Below are 23,860 nucleotides of genomic sequence, written 5' to 3' on the forward strand. Positions count from 1 at the left end.
TGATATCAAACTCTTCAGTTAATCTCTCTCGCCCTAACATTCCTCTTTGGAGTGATAGTTGGGTAGAATGGGGAGAAAAATTTATACATTTTGAAAGATCAGAAGCAGCTGTCAAGTTGATGCAGATAATGGCATTTGAAGAACTGCATCAAAAAAATGAATGGGATGAACACAAAGATTGTCTTAATACGGTATGATTGAATGGGAGGCAGACAGTCCAGTAGTGTCCCTGTGTGAACACCACATACCTCTGTTTTTGTAGAGCTGTGCAGTATCTCTGTAATCCAGCTGTCCCTGCCAGACTGTGTACAATCAAAGTCCAGACATTCAATGACTCTCCAGCAAAACACTGAGTAAATCATCTACTGAACATGTTCCATGTTTCAGGAGTTGTCTGTATATTCTTCATGTGGAATTAATTCAATACACGGATATGATTGAATCCATTTATGGGCATGAAATTGGTGAAGATGCAGTGACATGAAATGAAAACCATTGTCAAATGCCAGACCTACAATATGTTGCATTAATTCCTTCCCATTGATGAGTTTATTTAATTTCAGTGCATTTAATTTGTTTCATGTCTGTCCCTTGTCACATGTAATGCACCTTCATACACACATCAAAAAAAGTTTTGCATCATCCCAGTTCCCAGAACTCCCGAAGATAGACGTTGACTGTGGATATTGTATCACAGACAAAGTTCCTTTGACTGTTCAGAGATGTCACTAAACCCGCCCAAACATTGCTGACAGCAACGCCACCATGTTGAATAATGCTTTTCGTGCAGCAACAGAATGTCGTGTTGCGACTCAAACTGTGTGCAATAGGCTGCATTATGCGCAACTACACTCCTGACGTCCCTGATGAGGTCCATCTTTGCAACAACGACACTATGCAGCATGGTACAAATGGGCCCAACAACATGACGAATGGACCGCTCAGAATTGGCATGACGTTTTCACTGATGAGTGTCGCATATGCCTTCAACCAGACGATTGTCGGAGACAGGTTTGGAGCCAACCTGGTCAGACTGATCACCTTAGACACACTGTTCAGTGAGTGCAGCAATGTGGAGGTTTCTTGCTGTTTTGGGGTGGCATTATGTGGTGCTGATGAAGGTGCCATAACACTGTATGATGCATGAATGCCATCCTCCGCCCGATAGTGCAACCATATCAGCAGCATATTGGCAAGGCATTAGTCTTCATAGAGTACAGTTTGCGTCCCCATCATGCACATCTTGTGAATGACTACCTTCAGGATAACGATTTCGCTCAACTGGCATTGTCAGCAGGTTCTCCAGACATGAAACCTATTGAACATCCCTTGGATGAATTGAAAAGGGCTGTTTATGGATGACTCGACCCACCAACCACTGAGGGATCTACGCTGAATTGCCACTGAGGAGGGGGACAATCCGGACCAACAGTGCCTTGCTGAAATTGTGGATAGTATGCCACAGCGAATACAGGCATGCATCAATGCAAGAGGACATGCTACTGGGTATTAGAGGTACGGGTGTGTACAGCAATCCGGAAGTCTCGCTGTATGGTGGTACGGCATGCAATGTGTGGTTTTCATGAGCGTTAAAAAGGGTGGAAATGATGTTTATTTTCATCTCTATTCCAATTTTCTGTACTGGTTATGAAACTCTTGGAACCAAAGTGATGAAAAACTTTTTTTGATGTCTGTATATTGCATCATATTGGACTAACTGGAGATTGAGTGGATGATGGAACACTAATTTTGGAGAGGTGGGTAGGATCTTGGATAGGATGTCCCTCATTTCAGAGCATGATGATAAATAATCGAAGTGCTAATGAAGGATTTGGTTCAGTCGTTCCATTCCATGATGATATTGGATAACAAAGGAGGTGCTCCTTTGCACCTACATTTCGACAGCTGCCATACCTACCACACAAAAATAAATCCCTCACACAAAATCTGACCACCTGGGAATGACGAATATGCGATGACAAGAATTCCCTTGCACAGTACGCTGAAAGTTTCACACAGGCTTTCACAGACTGGCCCTATCTCCCGACCTAGTCTGCGAACAGGTTTCCCATGCCATATCCCTACACACCCCAATCCTTGCGCCACAACCAAGAACCAGCTACAAAGGAGCACCCGTTTCATTACCCATTACTACCCTGGACTGGAACAACTGAACCACATCCTTCATAGGGGTTTGATAATTGATCATTGTGCCCTGAAAAGAGAGACGTCGTACCCAAGATCCGTCCCACCCCTCCTAAAGCGGTGTTCTGTTACCCACCAAACCTCCACAGCATCATAAACCATCCCAATGTGACTCCCAATCCCAAACCCCTTTCTCAGACATCATATCCCTGTGGAAGACTGAGATGCAAGATTTGCCCAATCCACCCACCCAGCACATCATATTCCAGTCCTGTCACCAGGCTGGGCCACATGTGAAAGCAGCCAAGTCACATACTGGCTCTGCTGCAGTCACTACACAGCTTTTTATGTTGGTATACTACAACCAGCTGTCTGCCAGGATGAATGACCCCACAAAATTGTGACCAAGAGCAAAGTGGACCATCCTGTAGCAGAGCATGGAGCTGAACATAACGTGCCTGATATCAATGGCTGCTTCATAACCCAGGCTAGCCTGTCCACCTCTCCACCACCAGCTTATATCTGAAGAGTGCTGATGGGAGTTTTCCTTACAACACATTCTCTGCTCCCAAAATCATCCCAGTCTCAACCTAAGGTAACATGCTGTCCCCACACCCTCAGCCCAAATGCTTCCGCCCCTTCAGTACTATCAACTCCTCCAAATTTCCATCCTCCATATTCATTGTGCTCCACTCCCTGCCATTGTCACTGGTTATTTCCCCTCATATTATGCTGTCCTTTTTGCACTCCCTTTCTCTGCCCCCCACTTCTTCCCCCTGGCACCGACCCAGGCAGCCTTGTCTCGCCAGCATCTAGTCTCTGCAATTTGTCAGGCTGCTCTGACTCCTTTTTCTACCACCCCATACCCTGCTATACCACTTCCTTCTCTGCCCTACTCTAGGCTGCTCCTTCCACTCAACAGTACACCAGTCCATTCTGGCCACAGTGGCCTCAGACAGTGGTTGTGTACGCTTGAGGTATGCTTGCTTGTGGGAATGTTTCTGTGTTTTCTTTTCTTTTCTGAAGAAGCCTTTGGCTGAAAGATTAGTGTGCAACATTTTTTTCATTATGCAGGTTTTCAACTCAGCATATCATCTTTACAGTGAGTAGTGATACAGAATTATTTTTTCATAACTACATTAATTTAGTAATAAAAGAAGTTTCATTTTACCACATCCAGTCATAATTAAATGAGTTCCGCATGTAATATCAAGTATTATGAAATTCTGGACTTTAACAGTTGCTTGTAAATAACAGGTGCTCATTGTTTCAATAGCTTTCAAATTAACTTTCAGGGAAAATAAAAATGTTATTTAAAAATTCATTTATACAGTATTTAACATTTATAGTTATTTTTGAAATGAATATGTATGTAAAATTACCACTTTAAAATGTGACACTGTAGTTAACAAACCTTTATCCATTTCATTAGTTATTTTTCAATATTTGCAAACAGTTGGATTTTCAAACAGTAAGATTAGGATTTACTCGCTCTAACATACCGCATAAAATTGATAAATCTTTGTAAATTATAAGCTTCAGTTGTGTTTAAGCATGGTTTTATCGTATTGTAAAATTTTACAAGCAGCTCGTACCCATGTAACTGTTTGGCAGTCTTTAATTGACATACTTTGTGGCATATTGTCAGACTTGCATGCATAGCCATGTCTCTTAAAGTGCCACTTGTGGACTGGGGAGGTGCACCAGTCTCAGATCGAATCTGCCTGGTGGATTATTAATGAGGATTAGTCTGCTGGCTGTGGTGAGAGTGGCTTTTAGGAAGTTTCACACATCCCACTAAGAGAATACCGGGCTAGTACCCAAGTCCCACGTCAGCTGCAAGATTCTCAAAGAGTTAGAAAACTTTCACCCATTTTCATGTGAATAACAGTGCACGCAGACAGTTGGGCTACATTCATTCCACACAAGAGGGGAACAGGAAAGGCATCTGGCCACCCCTGAAACTAGCATGCCAAATCCATTAATAGCCATGCTGACCCTGCGCAGATGCGAGATAAGGGCACTAGAAGAAAGAGAAGCAGTATGGAATTGCCAGAGTTAACCAGAAAACATCAAGGGTGGGGAATAGCTGACATTGAGCTCAGATAATCTAACATCAAGGTGGATGCTCGTGATAAGCAGGAAGCATGTGTATAGATATTCCGCTGTCACAATGTAATTATTTGTGTTCTGTAGACCAGTGTAATCTGCACTTCTCGTACTCTGTGTTGCACCTGTACTTCACTGTGTACTTTTCTTTAGGTGGAGGCTCTCCCACTCACATTTCCGAAGCAAGAGATGGAGCTTCTGCCTGTTAAGGAAGAACCTTTGGTAAGTACGAAAGTTCACCTGTATAGAACGACTTGGCTCCTGTGCAGAAACACATTCTTGTCCCGAGTACTGAGCAGTTGCATTCCTCTGTTGCAAAGGCTTGGCTGCCTGGGTCGACTGCCAGATGCCAACTTCCACACTTTGAACAATCTCACTGCCCTCTATTCACTATAACATTGCAACTCAGTCTTCATAGAATTCACAAGCAATGCAATTTCTTGATTATTGTGCATGTGTGGCTGTATACAGTGCCTCTAAATTTCTGACAGGAGAGGCAAACATGGAAGCAAGAATCTCATTAAAAGCTGTGCTTGAGAGGGCTGCAGGGACAGCTAGCTATTCCAATCAAAAATAAAAGTATAAAGAAGGAAGGGGGAAACATAGCTATAAGAAGTGTGGTTTTAGGTTTTCCTTCCCTCCCTAAGAAAATCTTAGAATATACACACACATCAAAAAAGTTTTGCATCACCCCTGTTCCCAGGACTTCCGAAGATAGACGTTGACAGTGAATATTGTAGCACAGACAAAGTCCCTTTGACTGTTCATACATATCACTAAACCCATCCAAAGATGTAAACAACCATGCATGAACAGTGACTCTTAGACGGAGGGAGTCTGACAGATGATCAGTTCCAGTCATTCCACCAGGAAGGAGGCACACAGCTCATGTTGTCTGTAGTTCAAGCATGCGTAGACAGTCAATAACATGATTCGATTGCATCCACATTGTTACTTTGTGCCAGGAAGGGCTCTCAACAAGGGAAGTTTCCAGGTATCTCAGTGTAAACCAAAGTGATGTTCCGACATTAAGGAGATAGACAGAGACAGGAACTGTCAATGACATGACCACTACTTACGGATTATGGCTCGGAGGAACCCTGACGGAAACACCACCATGTTGAATAATGCTTTTGTGCAGCCACAGAACTCAGACTGTATGCAATAGACTGCATGATGTGCAACTTCACTCCCGACGTCCATGGCGAGGTCCATCTTTGCAACCACGACACCACGCAGCGTGGTACAGATGGGCCCAACAATGTGCTGGATGGACCACGCAGGATTGGTATCACATTCTCTTCACCAATGAGTGTCTCATATGCCTTTAACCAGGCGATTGTCGGAGACGTGTTTGGAGGCAACCCGGTCAGGCTGAAATCCTTAGACACACTGTCCAGTGAGTGCAGCATGGTGGAGGTTCCCTGCTGTTTTGGGGTGGCTTTATGTGGGGCCAATGTACATAGCTGGTGGTCATGGAAGGCGCTGTAATGGCTGTACGGTACATGAATGCCATCCTTTGACCAATTCGCGTCCCCATCATGCACACCTTTTGAATGACTTCCTTCAGGATAACGACATCATTCGACTAGAGTGGCCAGCATGTTCTCCAGACATGAACCCTATTGAACAAGCCTGGGTTAGATTGAAAACAGCTGTTTATGGATGACGTGACCCACCAACCACTCTGAGGGATCTATGCCACATCGCCGTTAAGGACTGGAACATTCTGGACCAGCAGTGCCTTGATGTACTTGTGGACAGTACACCACGACAAATATAGGCATGCATCAGTACAAGAGGATGTGCTGCTGGGTATTAGAGGTACTGGTGTCTACAGCAGTCTGGACCACCACCTCTGCAGGTCTTGCTGTATGGTGGTACAACATGCAATGTGTAGTTTTCATGAACAATAAAAAGGGCAGAAATGATGTTGATCTCTATTCCAATCTTCTGTACTGTTCTGGAACTTTTGGAAATGAGGTGATGCAAATTTTTACTTTTTTAAAATTTTTTATTTCTTTCTTTATTTATTTTTTATGTGTGTATGTATTCATGCGGATATTCATCTGGGTGGCATCATCCAGAAGACAGATATTTCTGCTGACTGATTTCTTGCCATTTTCAAGCATTCCTGATGATAGATTGATATCTGCTGGTTTCTGCTTGTATATCCTTTTCCCTTCACCACAGCCTCCAGACGGCCACCTCCAGGTGCGAACCTGGTACATCGGTTTGGGGAACTGCGACATTAAGAAGTCTATCTAGGGTCCATAGTTGTGCTGTGGCTGGTGGTAAAAGCATATCTCTGCTGGTGCAGCATCCATCAGTCATCAGGGATGCCTGAAGGTGGTGAGAAAGTGGCTTGCCGAAATGTTGCAGCTTAAAGGCACCAGACTGAATACCTGAGAGATATTCAATATTATGAAAAAGATAGACTGCTAATCGCCATATAACAGAGATGTCCAGTTGCAGACAGGCGTGACTGTCTAAGACTCAACATCTCCTCTGTATGGTGAGTAGCAATCTATCCTTTTCCTAACATTGACATTATTCCATCCTGGATTTTCCATTCATCGAGAAATATTAAGGGTAGCAATAAGAACTTCCCGAGGCTTCACTACATGAGGAAATGTGAAGAAGAATACGATGTAAGTTTTATACAGGGTGATTCAGGAAGATAGGTAAATAGTTTAATGTGTTGTTCTACAAGTAAAACTAAAGAAAGTAAGTTCATGTAACATGGGTCTGCAAATGTTTAGTTTCAGAGTTATGGCTAATAAAAGATTTTGCCTGAAATTTAGCAACTTTGCTAATCAACAGTGCACTTGGAAAGCAAGAATGTGAAACTGATTTTTAAATAGTCCTGAGTTTGCATATTGATCAGAACTTGTATTTGAGATCATGTGAAATGAATTTCTCAAATACTTGCATTAGAAACATTTGCTTCGTGTGTAATTGCTGATTTGCTGATGAAAACAATAAAAAATTAGCTTATGTTGTAGACTTTCATTCACTCATTCCTAATGGAATAGCTCTTTGTGACAATTCCATGCACAGATACAAAGTATTCATTACACTTAGATTTGCTGTAAGGATGTCATCTGGTGTCCATCCTCTAACTTCATGTAGGCAACTGTTCAAAAGATTAGGCCTTAATACTTTTAATCTGTCACAGAGTTCACTGAGGCACCATTTGTATATAACAGCAGCATTCATAAATATAACACTAAGAACAAAAATAAACTCCATTATTGACAACTTAACATTTCTCTTGCACCAAAAGCCGCAAAATATTTGACCATTGCCCTTATGAATCAATGGTATTGACATTTAATGAAAGCTTTATAAACAAATGGAAATCATTTCTGCCTACAAATCCGTCAACTTCACAGATGGGTTACTGAATGGATATTGTCTGTATGTGGTTGGCTTACAGTTCTCAAATTTCATGGTAGATTAAGATTAAAAAAAGATAGTCATGTAAATGGTCAGCATATAATCATGGCTGAGTAAGCAAAATGTGTGTAATCTGTGAACCTACTCTGTAGACAACTGCGAAATGAAAGACATACAGTACTCATAGTGAGTTGTCACAAGACCCACAGAAGAGTGAAAGGAAAATATCTGTATATCTACATCTAAATACTTTAGAAATGACACAGCAAAAGACAAAAGTGAGTGCACTCTGGCTGAGGGAACAAAAAAAGAAAAGAAAAGGATTACTCTAAAAGGTAGAAATTTTTCTTTCTTTTTTGTGTATGCCAGTCAACAACTTTATATTTCTGCTTTTCAGCTTGTATCTCCTCTACTCCTAAGGTATTTACAGTCTACCAGAGCTTTGCTATAAAATTATATTTACATTTGAATGTAAACATGATTAAATTTGTTGTAAAAGATTCTTTTTATAGTGATGCATGAGCTTTCCTTCTCATTCTATTCACAGATGAAATTTGGGTAAAATGGTTGCAGATGTACATGGCATGTGACAAGTATTTCTGCATTCTGTCCTGATAACTGATTCTTAGATTTATTGGTATAGATTTCATGGGATATTCGGCATATAGTATATTGAAGTCATCCCTTGTCAAATCGTGTTGGAACTTACCTGGAACCTGCTCTCGAACATGTACTTAAAGATGTCCGAGCTAAATTCATAAGCAAAGAAAGGAAATTAAATAAAACTATTTCAGGGGTCAGTATTGTTCCATATACATTTCAACCTTTATATTTCTGACATACCTGAAACTGGTGCAAAGAGGTTTGGATGTGCTGGCTATCTAGTACTTGCAATTCAGTGCAAAGAGTTCAACCCTCAGCAGTATCAATTAAAACAACAAATAAACTGGAGATCTATATGAATGACACAGTACTTCCCTACCAGTCACCTTAATTATCTTGGAATTACATTTAATAGGACACTATATTCAGGAAGCATCTTGAAAAAATGTCTTTGAAATTAAGGAAATGAAACAACCTAACCCAGGAAGTCTGCAGTACTAACTGGGGAGCATTAGCAGATATGTTTTGAACTTTGCTGCTCAGTTTTGTGTTTTCTGTGGCTAAATTTTATGCTTCAGTGTGGTTGGACAGCCCTCGCGTAAATAAAACAGTGGAAAATTCAGATTGGAATGCAACAATATTATGAAAAGGATAGTTGCTACTCACCATATAGCAGAGATGCGAAGTGTTGCAGATAGGCATAATAAAAGAGCTTCCACACAATAATCTTTCGTCCAACAAGGCCTGTGTCAGCCCCACCCACCCTCATGCCTGCCAGAGCATGCGCGTGCCCACACACACACACACGCCCACACACACACACACACACACACACACACACACACACACACACACACACACAAATAAATGCCTATATGACTTGACACTGTGCCATATTGTGCTTTAAGTCTCTAATGTATTTCAGGCTCTTTCACCCTACTGACATATATTTTGTGCCAGTATAATGTGGAGTTATTTGATAGAGTTCCAGTTTGTGGCTGGGCAACATGTAACTTGATCTTTTTTTAGTCTCATTCTGATTTATTTATGTCTCTTGTGAATCTGCTGATCATAACTGTGTGTAACTCATTGTTGGTTTGTCAGTGACTTGTGCATCTGTAGCCTTTAAATCGTTAGCCTTCAGACTTTGACACTCTACAGTTGCAGAGCTTTATGGGTCAATGACATTGGTAGGTTGTAGAGAAAACACAACTCCCTATTTTAAAACCATTTTCATTATGCTTTAACCTTAGGAGCTGGTAGATGCAGGGAAGAGAGTACAGGTCACACCCACCTGCAAGAAAGACGAGAAATGAACTACTATCCAGTATCCTTGATACCCATTGCTTGCAGAATCTTAAAACATATCAGATCTAAAGATCTCTTCTATGATGACCAACATGAATTGTGGAAACATCAATCCGTGAAACATGAGCCGTGCTTGCCTCTCAAGACATTCTAAAGCCATGAATTGAGACAGTGAGGAAGATGTAGTATTCCTTCACTTCCAAATAATATTTTACATAGTACCACACCTACACTTATTTTCTGAAGTACGCCCATAAAGGAGTAACAAACAAAATTTGTGACTGACGATTTCTTGGTGGGGAGAACACTGCATACTATCTTTAATGGAGAGTTATCAACAAATGTAGAAACAGCTTCAGCTGTGACCCAGTTAAGTATGTTCGGATTCTTACTGTTTATGTTACATGACTCTTTGCAGACAAGATTTTAAAGTGGTGCAAAGAGTGGCGACTTGCTGTAAATGTTTAGAAATGTAAAAATTTTCACTTTAAGAATGAAGATGATTACAATACCATTGAGTCACAGTTGAAACTGATTGACTCATACAAATGCCTGGGTGTAACACAGGTTCAGTCATAGGTGAAGCACGTGGCAGACTTTATTTTATTGGCAGAATATTAGGGAAGCACAACTACCCCACAAAGGAAATTGCTTGTGTGGCCCTTCTTAGAATGAGATTTTCACTCTGCAGCTGAGTGTGCGCTGATATGAAACTTCCTGGCAGATTAAAACTGTGTGCCCGACCGAGACTTGAACTCGGGACCTTTGCCTTTCGCAGGCAAGTGCTCTACCATCTGAGCTACCGAAGCATGACTCACACCCGGTACTCACAGCCTTACTTCTGCCAGTATCTCGTCTCCTACCTTCCAAACTTTACAGAAGCTTCTTGCGTTAGAGCACTTGCCCGCGAAAGGCAAAGGTCCCGAGTTCGAGTCTCGGTCAGGCACACAGTTTTAATCTGCCAGGAAGTTTCATTATTATTATTATTATTATTATTATTATTATTATTATTATTATTATTAGACTTGCCACAATTGAGTGTCTGTTGTTTTGATATTGTTCTGTTCCTCCTTGTTTTTGTTATCAGATCTTACAAGTTATTGTAACTGCTCAATTGTTTCTATGCTGCATTGACTTGGATGGAGAATAATGGTTTCAGAGTGCAGATAGAACCATCACACACATCTGCAGGCTCCTGTCACCTGCAGTGTCCACCATATAGCAATTAGGATATAATATCATGGAAAAATAGATGTTGAATGAAATACTTAGCTCCAGCTTAAGAAATGTGTTCAGTTTTATACCATTAATATAATGCATGGCTAATTCCATGTCAGTCCAATGCACTGCTTGACCCATTCAAATTCCTTTCTCATTTTGTGCATTCAGTGCTCCAGATAAATGGATACATGACAGTTGTAAAGAAAGTTACAGGCCAGATAAGTTTGGAAACTGTGAGAAATTTAACTCATCTGTCTCAATACAAATGACTATAACTATGGTTCCAAACTAGAGACAGTAATGTAACATATACCATTGTAAAACTGAAGAGTAGAGCTCTACATTGGCGTGCAATGTGGCAGGATTTTAAGAATTTTCACTTGCAAAATCATTGACCTTGAACTTGAATATCTCAAAACACGCCACCTTCAAGATTTTTGAAAAAGTATATTGCATTGCTCCAGAGTGTTACGATAAATATTGTCATCAGCATCAAATCTGTTGTGATTGACTTGAAAATGTTACTCTTCTGCTTCTGAATGGAATTGCCTGGATACTTATTTGATTAGCAATATACCCAAAACCTTTAATATAAGAAATTTTAAGAAATTCTGGGTTCTGAATCCCTAGAGGTGGTGATGAATGTGAAATCACTCATACTGATAAGATCTGATAAACATTAACTCACCAAATTACTAAATTAAACCAAAAGGAATGTAAGAATTTTCCAGGATTTTTCTTCAGTTTCTTATAGAAATTGTTAAACATGCACAAGCACTCCAATAATTTATAATGAACACAGAAAATACCAGTAGGTACTATTTTATTTAGTAATGTGAATACTTTCTACGTTGGCTGTTTCTGACATGACATATTGAAGAATTTTTGAACAAACTATAAATGAGGTGTGTGTTTCCACATGGCTCGTCGCTTTTAGGTTGCACATGGAGCACCCTAGCAACAGTCAAGCAGTATTATGACAGAACAGGAGTTCACTTTTTGCACACCTCATCTCCATTATTGCAATATACTGATGAAATCGAACATCAAGTCTGTCAAACTGCTCCGCAGTTTTCGGGCAGGAAGTTGATGTAGGCATGGACAAATTGTATTTTCAGAGACACGTTACAGCCAAGGTTTCCATAATATGACAAGATTTCACCTATAGTTTCAATATAATTCTGTGCTCTTATTTACCAACAGGTTTAAATAAACAATTTTGACATGATTCTTCAGCTTCTCCCAGCATATCTATTGATTGAACAGTACACTGGTGTGCTGCCAATCCATATTGTCGAACAGACTTCACTCGTGAGGGTGCGCAGCCTACGTGTATCCCCTCCCACTGTGGGCCGTGCCCTCCATGGTCCGCCCTCTATGATGCATGTTGGCAGTTGTGGAGATGCTTGCATTGTTGCCTGTGGTAGTGTCGATACAGTTGCTCTGTCTGGCCTAGTCGCCAAATTGTTGTTCGCTGAGCATCTTCTTAAGTAGCCCCACTGCTCGATCCCAAGCCTTGCTCAGATATAGCTTCAGTCCCGAGTCATAAGATTATCTTCAGTGCAAATTTTGATGGCTTCTCTAATGACACTATCCCAGTATTAGAAAGTTTATGCTAAAATCCTGGTGCTTTTGTATTCCATCGCACGATTCTCTGACAGACAATGCTGTGTGTGTGTGTGTGTGTGTGTGTGTGTGTGTGTGTGTGTGTGTGTGACCACCAACTTGTAGTGGTACATTAGTCAAGTGTGCCACTGGTGTTCTTGCCACTGATGTTCGATAGTGATTACTGTTCATTGAAAATATATCTTGCCGCACTGGCACAGAGAAAATGCACACTGACCAGTGTTTGCAAGCTGATAGCTGCCACTACTGTGCACAATGGGGTACTAGAAACACTACTACACAGGATGCACACCATCTTGGACACAGAGGTCTACCCCAGGAACTGGAACACCTCATAACTGTTCTGAAAAAACAGATACTCTGAATGGCTGATTAAGTGCACTTTTCACCCCACCACTACAACACAATCTGTAGAAATGGGAGGAACCACGGAGCAAGATGAAGCCACAGTGTTTATATCGTACACTGGTGCACTATCAAAAAAAGTCATATGCATATTGAGAAAGCACTGTGTAAGAGTTGCCTTTTTTAAACCCAATTGGGGATTGTCAAATGTGACTTTGATTTGTGGAAGATCAGGGTGTATCAAATTCTGTGCCAGTGTGGCAAGACGTATATTGGACAAACAGTGCGCACAGTCAAAGATCGATGCCAAGAACACCAGCAGCACACTTGACTAACGTACCCTGACAAGTCAATGGTTGATGTCGTTACAGAAGCGTTAAAAATTTGCACTCTGGATACTCTTATCAGTGGGAACAATGGTTGCAACCATAGCAAGGTACGGGAATCAGCAATGAGTCTATGTAAGATGATGCTCAGCAAACACAATGATCTGGTGATACGGGCAGACAGAGCACCTACATCGACGCCACCACAGATGCCAACGCTCGTGTCTGTACGACTGCCAACGCTCGTGTCTGTACGACTGCCAACGCTCGTGTCTGTACGACTGCCGATTTGCACCCTTGGGTGCGTATTGCAGAGGCAATGGCTTGCAGTGGGAGGAGCCTCGGGAGCTCAATTTGTCAACCCCCCCCCCCCCCCTCATGATGGTGACATGTCTGATCACTGAAATATTGTGCCCATTGGACACTGTGGACTAGCAGTACACCCGTGGACTGTTCGATAAACATTTTTTTTAAACTGTCCAAAGCAATCTTCTCATTACCATATAATATTTCTTCAACTTGTTTGTCTTTGAAAAGCTCTCAAATCAGTAACAACATTGATACCCTCTTTGACATTTGGTTCACTCAGTCGTGGGAATTTTTCCTCAAATGCTTGTAGGCTTTGCCATTATTGTTCACTTCTTTAATGAAATTTTCCATGTGACCTAACTTTATGTGTAAAGGATGCACGATTGAATAGTGGCTCAAGTAAGCTTTCTTCCCACTGAAATGAAGTGAATTTTTTTCTAAGCCAATTTGCTTTTGGTGTAGTGAGCTGCAAGAGACGTTAGTGTCTACAAGTTGCATAACTAGTAAAAGTGCAACAGGCTGAAGGTCACCACATATCTGCCATTGAATTTCACTCTACTTGATGACTCCAAGTAAGCATTCCATATTTACATCAGACTCTTCCTTCGGAATAAGCATACCTGATTGTAACTGAAACAAGCTCATTACCAATCTGGAGAAGTAAATATGTTGGCAATAAATATCTTCTGTTTTCCTTTATAGACAAAAGTTTGTGTAAAACAGAAGCCACAACTAAGTTTTAATTTTCTTTATGGTATTCATTATCATCATAATGGCACTGATAAGAATTGCCTAATTTCATGTAATTTATATTTTCATCATTACATGGCATTGTTTATTTACTTCTGTGTATAAACTTCGTCACTTACAGAATCTACAGAACTCATCAGATCGGCAGGAAATAGTGATATTTCATTAGATAACCCCCACATAACAAGAATAACTATTTCTTTAAAGTAAGCTAATGTGACACACGTCACTGAAGTGGTGTTGCCTAAAAAAGACTTGCAACAGGAGACCAGTCTACCTGTCAGGATGCCCTAGTCACACAAAATATAATTTTTTTCAACATAAGCTAATAATTTTTGTGATTTTGTACCTGCATATGGTAACTAAAAATTATGATCATCTTATTGCATTAAAATTTTGAAGGCATATTTACTGTGTGTATTCTGCAAGACATTGGCAGTTATTTGCAACACTATTTCCAAATTCCATTATCTGTTGTCATCTACATATATCTGTGCTTTCAAAGTAGACCACTTGTTATTCATAAGTGCAGAAAACTCGAAATTTAGTATCCCGTTTTGAGAAACATGTCATCACATTTAGAATATAGCTTGTTCAGAACATCATGTAATTAGGTCTTCCTAGTTCTGTATTAGCTAAGTTTCGTAGAAATCAGTCAACTTCGGGCCATGAGCGTTTTGTGTCTGGTTGTTGCCAGCTTAAAAATACAGATACTGTCTGTGCTAGAGCCATTACAAAGTGGATGTCATGCTGGTCCATACTGAACCAGTAAGCAAATGTGTACTGTGAACACTACATAAGTAAAAGAATTAAACACATAGTTAAATCCCCCTCTCCCCCCCCCCCCCCCCCCCCCACACACACACACACTCACTGCCACACCCCCTGCAGTTATGCATTTTGGTACGCAGAGGTTGCTTCCTCTGCTCTCCCCACACAGCTGAGGACTTAATCAGGACATTGTGAACAAACTGTATGTCTGTTTATGACACCGAGTGGCAACATAAATGCTGGTAGTCAGTGAATCACTACAGATATCAACTGTGTATAACTGTATTTTACTGTAGACTGAGTATTGAGCATCTTGCTCATACCAGAATCAGTTTTCATTTAAGGAGGACTTGATGTAGTTCATTTGTCATTCATTTTCATCAGTAGTGACAGGTGTGAGAAAATGATGGCAGCTTTGTTCAAGAGGCCTCTGCATTGTTTGGCACACTTAATTTTATTGATTATATGTACTTACTTGTTTGGTTAGGGTTGTTGTGGCTTTCAGTCTGAAGACTCATTTGATGCAGCTCTCCACTGTACTCTATACTGCTTCTTCATCTCTGAATAACTATTGCAACCTACATCTGTGTGAACCTGCTTACTGTATTCATCCCTTGCTCTCCCTTCACAATAACCCCTCATCGTCCCAAAACACTCCCCCCCCCCCCCCCTCTCTCTCTCTCTCTCTCTCTCTCTCTCTCTCTCCCCCTCTCTCTCCCTCTCTCTCCCTCTCCCTCCCCTCTCCCTCCCTCCCCCCCTCTCTCTCTTCTTCCCCCCCTCTCTCCTCCCCCTACCCCCCCCCCCTCTCTCTCTCTCTCTCTCTCTCTCTCTCTCTCTCTCTCTCTCTCTCCCCCCCCCTTCCTCCCCCTATCCCTCCCTCCTCCCCCTACCCCTCCCTCCTCTGCTCTGCTCTCCTCCATTACCAAATAGACGATTCCTTCCTCTAGACATGTTGTTCCATAAATTTTCTTTTTTCCACAGTGTGCTTCAGTACCACCTCATTAGTTACAGTACTCAGTCTATCCATTTAATCTTAAGCTTTCTTCTGTAGCACCAGAGTTGAAAAGCTCCATTCTCTTCTTATCTGAAGTGCTTTTTACCCACATTTCACTTCCATGCAAAGTTACATTCCACACAAGTGCCTTCAAAAAAGAGTTTGTGAGGTTAACATTTATATTAGGCATTAACAAATTCCACTTTTTCAGAAACAATTTTCTAGCTTTAGCCAGTCTGTATTTTATATCCACTACACTTTTCCATATGCTCTACTTTTAAAGTCTCATTTCCAACTCTAATTCCCTTAACATCTCCTAGTTTACTTTTATTAATGTTCATCTTATTACCATTTTCAAAACACTATCCATTCCATTCAGCTTCACTGTGAAGTTCTTTGCTGTCACTGAAAAAAATTAAAATGCCAATGTAAATCCTATAAGTTTATATATCCCCCCACTGAACTTTAATTCCCATTCCAAATTTCTACTTGGTTTCCTTTGCTGCTTGCTCAGTATACAGATTGACTAAAATTGAGTATAGATGACACCTCAGTCTCACTGATTCTGAATTACTGCTTCCTTTCCAAGTCCTTCTCCTCTTGGAACTGCAGTACAGTGTCTGTACAGGTTGTAAATATCTTTTTGCTTCCTGAATTTTATCCCTGCTACATTTAGAATTTCAGACAATGTATTCCAATAAGCATTGTCAAAAGTTTCCAACAAAACTACAAAATCTGTTAAATGAAGGTTTTCCCCTGTTCAATCTGTCTTCTAAGTCACAGGGTCAGTAATAATGGCAACTTGTGTTCCTACATTTCTCCAGAATTCAAACTGATTTTCCAAAAGGTTGCCTTGTTTCCATTCTTCTGTAAATAATTCGTGTTGGTATTTTGCAACAGTGGCTTATCAAGCTTGTAGTTTGATGGTATTCACACCCGTCAGCACCTGCTGTCTTTGGAATTGGGATTATTGCATTCTTATTGATGTCTGAGGATGTTTTTTGTCTAAATACTACAGGGTACCCACAAAATGCAAGTATCTTTGCCATCGTGCTCAGGCAACTTCAGTTCTTCTTTCAGTTGAGGTAGAGATGATTATATTATCTGTATAAGGAATGCAACATTAAACCTTACATTCAATAGCCCCCCCAGCCTCACTTAAACAAAGTAATAATAGCAAAGGGCACCAGATTACCTACAGCTGGTTTTACATGCATCATTTGCTGCACATTGTTGAAGGGGAGGGGCAGAATGTTGGGTGGTTGTTATGACTATGGCTTGAGCATTTATGCTCACACAAGTGTAACCTCATTTACTCCTTTTCAGGATTGGGAGGTGCCTGATGGCCACGTTAGCACGCAGGAGCCACTAAATGTCGTTAAAGAGGTGAGTATACCTTTACTTCTGCATTATTCTATAATTATATTTTTGTATTTTACTTTTGTTGATGTTAAATCAGATTGGGTGAGGTCGCTTGCAAGTAGTAATGCATGTAAATTATTAACAGGAAGTTAACTCCACAAAAATTTGTGACTTGGTTTTAGGAAAGGCTTGGCTTTTTGATATATGTGTAGTCTGAAATATCAGGAAAAATAATCAGGTCTAATCCATTTGACAATTACATTTACTAACATTCAATTAATAAAGTGATGACACTTGAGTGTAGACAGATTAATTTCTTAATAAAGAAAAAGGAGTACACCACTAATTTATAACTACAAAACCTAGCGATGCGGGTTGGCACTTCCCCTTGACTGAAAGAGAGCACAAGGTTCTAGGTCACGTACTTTACATCTGTATCTAATCACAGAAATAATGCAAGAATGTGCTGCCATGCCCAAAAGGTCAATGGCCAACCGTTTAACTTCTATCTACTTCAAGGCTGATTGTGCTACGGCCGGAGCAGTGTATATTACCTATTCTACCCAATGATAAGGTACTCGGCCGGCTGTTTGTGTCATGTTGTTGTGCCGATCAGGTGCGATGTCTCTGCAACCATAGTGGCACGCAAATGCGACACAATTCCGCGAAATTATCCGGAGTTCCAGTAAGGTACACAGCTACTCCGCAATTATTCTGTATCGCACAGCACATAGTACTCCGCCCTTATTTGATGGTTGCTGAAACACTTGTGCCACATTTCCACCAAAAACCTAGTGCAGCATGCCACTTCACTGGTGTGGTTGTCCAATTGCAACATTTTAACAAATTTTTCACCAATGAGCTCTGCTCCCACTCGACAGTGAATGCATGGGAAACACCGCTTATGTCATGTCAATGTGGCCAATTGTGGTCGCCTGTGGGAGTCGCTGTTCATTTGAAGAACTTTCCTGATGCTCCCTCGTCACCAGCGTCTAAATGGATACATTCCACTCCTCCGTCCCACACTCAAAAAATATGTAGTGGGGGATTTGCCGCCTGTCGGGCGGCATCAAAGCCTTGCCACTGTAGGCCGCCCTGGCGGTGCCAACACTCCTGGGGCGCCAACACTCCTGGGGTGTTGGAGGTTGTAAAATTTGACCTTTGGGCTATGGTTTATCGCTACTCAGAGTACAATCCCGCATGAAACGATATATTAATAAAGAAAAAGAAGACAAAAATTGCACTTAATGCTATCGAGCATATTCTCTAGTATAGTGTGATGAACTGCAAATTTGTTCACATCCAGGCTGTTATTTGTCATTACTGCCTTAATTAATTATTCAGAAAAGCATAATGGTGATTTGTGTTGTACACAACCCTGCCCCCAATCCCTTACCTCATGGCTCATACCCCTCTAAATAGACCTAGATGCAAAACCTGTCCCATACATCCTCCCACCACCACTTACTCCAGTCCGGTCACTAACATCACCTATCTCATCAGAGGCACGGCTACCTGTGAAACCAATCATTTGGTCTACAAGCTAAGCTGCAACTGCTGTGCTGCATTCTGTGTAGTGATAACCAACAAGCTGTCTGTCCACGTGAGTGGCCACTGACAAACTGTGGCCAAGAAACAAGTGCACCCCCCTGTTGCTGGGCACGCTGCCAAACATGATATCCTTCATTTCAGTGACTGCTTCACAGCCTGTGCTCTGTGGATCATTCTCACCAACATCAGATTTTCTGAATTGCGCAAGTGGGAACATTCCCTGCAATACATCCTATGTTCCCATAACCCTCCTGGCCACAACCTTTGTTAGTCACTGTCCTCACCCATCCAGCCCCTTCCCTGTTCCCATTCCAGCACCACAAAGCCATCATTCCACCACCACACCCAGTATTTTTATTTCTCTACTTTTCTGCCACATCCCCCCCCCCCCCCCCACACACACACAATCTCCCCTGCCCTCTGTCTAATCTGCAGCACTTCACTCTCCGTCACCCCAACCACACTATCGCCCCCCCTCCCCGCCCCAACCTCCTTCTCACTCTCACCCAGTCACCACTCCCATCATGCATTGGTGCTACTCAGTGTGGCTAAATGTATTGGAAAAGTATTCAGAGTTCCTGGGACATTTAAACTCCATCCACTGTAATATAAAATTCACAGTGGAATTTGAAAAAGAGGGCTACCTATCTTTCTTAAACATGTTAAAAGAAGAATGGACAGATCCCTAGGTCACAGTGTATATAGAAAACTTGCTTATACTGACCTCTTTTTCCACACTTTAAGTGATCACCATCTATCAAAAACAAATTTGATGCTTATAGCACTTGAACACTTCCAAGCATGGAAACTTTTGCCAAATAATTGTGACGTCTACCTGAAGTCCAGGCAAACTTGCAGCATCTGAAGAAGACAGCTCTAGTGTAGCAAGTGCCTGCTCCTCTAGTGCCTGAGCTTAATATATTTAAAAGACTATGTGAGGTTAATAGATCAGGGAATTTCATGTTTGCTAAACTACATTACATTCATCGAATACAGTAGGGTTGTTAAGACCAGTATTATCAGTGCAACTACGAAGTCCACCCATGAAGCACATTACATCAGCATTTTTTGGTCAGCAATATAACTCAATCACACCATGCTCTGCTAACTTACGATTGTTACTGTGGAGCACAGCATTCGTCATTCTGATTAATCTTTCTATGGTATGGTGTGGTGTTCAAGAAGCTATTTTTCAAAAGCTGCTGTATGTTTACTAAATTAAATTGCCACACCATCTCCTTTAACGAATTGCCTGCAACAACTATTTGTTAGTAAGTAGCCTTCTGATCTACAGTACATTATTCCACCATTTTGGTATCTTCAGCCAAGCCTCTCCATTCCGTGCCTCCTCCCTGTGTACACCACAATGCTCAATTATTTCCATCTACCATAAGGTTTCCATTCAAAAATTTTCTTTGGCCACCAATAATACGGCATTATCAACAATATTTCCATGCCAGTTTAATGATTTTCATTCAGTTTTATTTATCACTGTTTCATTTGTCTTCATTCTAGCTCTTACTTAATCACCAGTTTTTATCTTGATTCTTGGTATTCTGAGGCTCCTTCATAAATAATCCACTTCCATGGTTATCAGTCTTCTTTTGAAGTTAGCATTTAAAGTCCATAGTTGTGACCCATAGGTTTGGACAGATTAGCCAACACATCCCTTTCTTATTGTTGCTGGAAATGTTCTTGTCCAACCAAAAAGAATTCATAATTCTCATTGCTTTGTACTGTGTTGTTTTCTGTATTTTATTTCTGTATTATTTGAGCCACTTTTATCGATATACTATCTGAGAAACTCAGCATTGCCCAGGTAATTATTTATGCCACTCTCCTATTAATCCATCTCCTCCTCCCTCCTCTCTCTGTCCATGTCCTCATTCTGGCCCCCTCCAACTCCCCCCCCCCCCCCTCCCTTCCAATCCCTGTCCCATCTCCTCCTTCCTCTTCTCTCTATCCACTTCCTCCCCCCCCCCCCTCTCGACCCATCTAATCTTCTAATCTCTCTCTATCCACTTCCTCTCCCCCCTCCTCTACCCATCTCTCTCTCTCTCTCTCTCTCTCTCTCTCTCTCTCTCTCTCTCTCTCTCTCTCTCTCTCTTACTATCCACTTCTTGCTTCCTCCTCTCTACCCATCCCCTCTCTTTTCATCCATCTCTATCTTTACACACCCCTCCTCCTTCCTCACTCTATCAATCCCCCGTCCCTATCCATAACCTCCACCCCTCCCTCTCTCTCTGTCTGCTCCTGCCCCTCTCTCTGACCATCTTCCCCCCCCCCCCCTCTGTCCATCTCCTCCTTTTCACTCTGTCCATCTCCTCCTCCCCTCTCTGTCCATCTCCTCCTCCCCCTTAAATTCCATCTCTTCGCCCCCTCTCTTTCTCAGTCTCCTCCTCTCCTATATTTATATCCACCTCCTCCTCTTCTCTTTCTCGGTCCATTTCCTCCTCTCCCTTTCTATGTCAGTTTCCTCCTCTCTCTCTGTCTATTCATCTCCTCATTCCCCATGCCTCTGCCTGTCTCTTTCGTCTCCCATCCCTTTCCGTCTCCAGTGCTTTCCTCTCCCCGTCCAGCTCTGCCTGTCCCTTCTCTCTGGCCATTCTCCCCTCTCCTATCTCAGCCCATGTCTGCAGCTCGTGGTCTTGCGATAGTGTTCTCGCTTCCCAAGCACGGGGTCCCGGGTTCGATTCCCGGCGGGGTCAGGGATTTTTCCTGCCTCGAGATGACTAGGTGTTACTGTGTTGTCTTCATCATCATCATCATCATCATCATTCATCCCCATTATGGTCGGAGGAAGGAAATGGCAAACCACCTCCACTAGGACCTTGCCTAGTAAGGCGGCGCAGGTCTCCCGCATCGCTCCCCTACGCTCTGTAAAGAAGTATGGGACTCATCATCATCATCATCATCATCATCATAGCCCATCTTCTCCTCCTCCTATCTATGCCATCTTCTTCTTCCCCCTCGCTGTCTGTGCATCTCCTCCTTTGCACTTCTCTTTCCAGATTATCATGCCTCCAATAAGAGGCTGATGGTTCTGGCTCCTACGATATTTCTATCCAGATTTCAACTAATATATGCACCAGATTTGATTGGAAATGTTCCAGGGGTTTAGGATGAACATTTTACCTCTGGTGTTGCTGCATATGCACTTGTCAGATATATTTAACACATATTTAACTAATTTCACACATATCTGTGCAGTCATTTCACCTGTACGTCTAGGGAATTTCTCTGTGTAGTTCTGTTTTTATGCAGCCTAATGTTTATGCTGTCATATCTCCTGAACAACGTGCTGTAAAATGATAAAATTTTGCAAGTACGCCCAGTGGTTATATGTGCCTACTATCAGAAGAATGTGTTGTGAATACAGTAAGTAGTAAAGAAGTAATAAACTAAATATCACGCTTCATGTGGCAGTTACTGATGCGTCTTAGTGTTTATGGTGTCATATCTTCAGAACTGTGTATCATAAAAAGATATATTTTCCTAGGTACATTCAGCAACTTTATATGTATTCCACTTGAGCAATGTGTCCTGAACAGAGTTAGTAGCAAAGAAGTAATAAATTTAAATGTTGTGCAGGGTGTGGCAGTTTTTCACACATTTGACATGATATTTCCGGAACTATGTGTCGAACAATGTTATATTTTTGTAGGTACATTCGGTGGCATATGTGGATGTCATCTGCAAAAAGTGTTGCAAATAGAGTTAATAGCAATAAAGTAATAAATGTAAACATCTTGCATGATGTGACAGTATAAATACCTGAGGATGGGCACAAGCCCGAAACCGGTCGTGTAACGAATAAGTAATCTTTTATTGTGACTGGTAGCAGAAATTTTTCTACACCTTATAAAGGAATAGTCACAGAGTTCAACACCATCCACTATGGATAAAATTCAATTATTTCTTTATTTCTGACTGAGAAACCAAATACCAATTTCTGTGGATCTTGTGTCAGAATTGCCTTAATAGTGATATTTTTCGAAAAAGTGCTTTACGCCCTATTGCACCATCTTAGGATTGGAATTTTGAAAAATCTCTTTGTAAACAATGCCTACAGTATAAGATCCATACTTTCTCTAAGTTTCTGTCCTTAGCAGTTTGGTCTGGGCAATGATGTTTCAGTCAGTCAGCACATCAAGTGGTGATAGGAGAAAGCAGACATGACATTTAAGGAAATGTGCAAGTTGCCAGTGCCATTGGCTTCTTTTATGGCAGAAGCATTGAAGGGGAAGGAGCAGGAATGAAAGAAAGGGACTGGCAAGGTTTAGAAAATGGGAAGGCTAAAAGTCGCTCAGAACCCCAGATCATGGGAGGATTACCAGATGGGATGAGAAGGAAAGAAATCAGAAATGCTTTTCTTGTTGTAGCCAGCCTACATTTTATATTCTCTCTACTTCAGTCTGCATTATTTCCTGATCTAATTCCCTCAGGGTCACCCGATAGAATTATAGTGCATTGTATTACTTTTGCTTTACTATCTTGTCTTATGAGGCGTTTTTCAAAACTGTTCCAGGCATGTTCACCTTCAGATGATTGTCTCGAGCCTAGAACACTCAATACTGAAAAGACAGAGGATGACGAAGATGAGGAGGCAATGAGTGAGGAAGACTTTGTGGTGAGTTGTCTGGCCCGATGTGTTGTTGACTGCCATGTAAAAGTCAAGTAGTGCCATGTAGAATGTTAGATTTGCTTGTTGTGAACCTTTAGGCTAAGATAGTGGGAAGGAACTTTTAGTAACAAATAGGTGCACCAACCAATGCCATATACTCCTTATATAGAAGTATACACTATGTTTTAAAAAATAAATTTCCATACTCTTACAGTAGATAGTACCATCTATACTAGAAAGGAAAGGTGCAGGCTTTCCCCCTTTTGATGTTCATTGCTCATTTCTTATTGGTTTAGTCTGTCTGTATGCTTATAGGGCAGCTTCCAGATTGGCTCTTTCAATTTGCTTCATACTTGTGTAAGGTTTGAAGCTCATTGCCCAGAAATGTTTCCCAAAGCAGTACTGAAATAACTCAAT

At 41.4% G+C, this 23,860-nt stretch overlaps 1 protein-coding gene across 7 annotated transcripts in view; it reads left to right on the top strand.

Annotated features, from left to right (window-relative positions):
- Positions 1 to 23,860, top strand: part of LOC126292266 (zinc finger protein 454-like) — a 97,461-nt gene that overhangs the window by 35,872 nt on the left and 37,729 nt on the right. For 6 of the 7 annotated variants that reach the window (XR_007552058.1, XR_007552059.1, XM_049986169.1 and 3 more), the window contains exons 3-5: positions 4,408 to 4,476; positions 17,233 to 17,292; positions 23,348 to 23,449. Coding sequence is in view for 5 of the 7 variants with exons in the window: in XM_049986169.1 (XP_049842126.1) it covers positions 4,408 to 4,476; positions 17,233 to 17,292; positions 23,348 to 23,449 (231 nt within the window). In the remaining 2 variants the exon portion in view is untranslated. The remainder of the gene's footprint in view (positions 1 to 4,407; positions 4,477 to 17,232; positions 17,293 to 23,347; positions 23,450 to 23,860) is intronic. The other variant, XM_049986168.1, reaches the window with a different exon arrangement.

The sequence above is a fragment of the Schistocerca gregaria genome, chromosome 9 (genome assembly GCF_023897955.1).
Source record: "Schistocerca gregaria isolate iqSchGreg1 chromosome 9, iqSchGreg1.2, whole genome shotgun sequence".
Classification (NCBI taxonomy): Eukaryota; Metazoa; Arthropoda; class Insecta; order Orthoptera; family Acrididae; genus Schistocerca; species Schistocerca gregaria.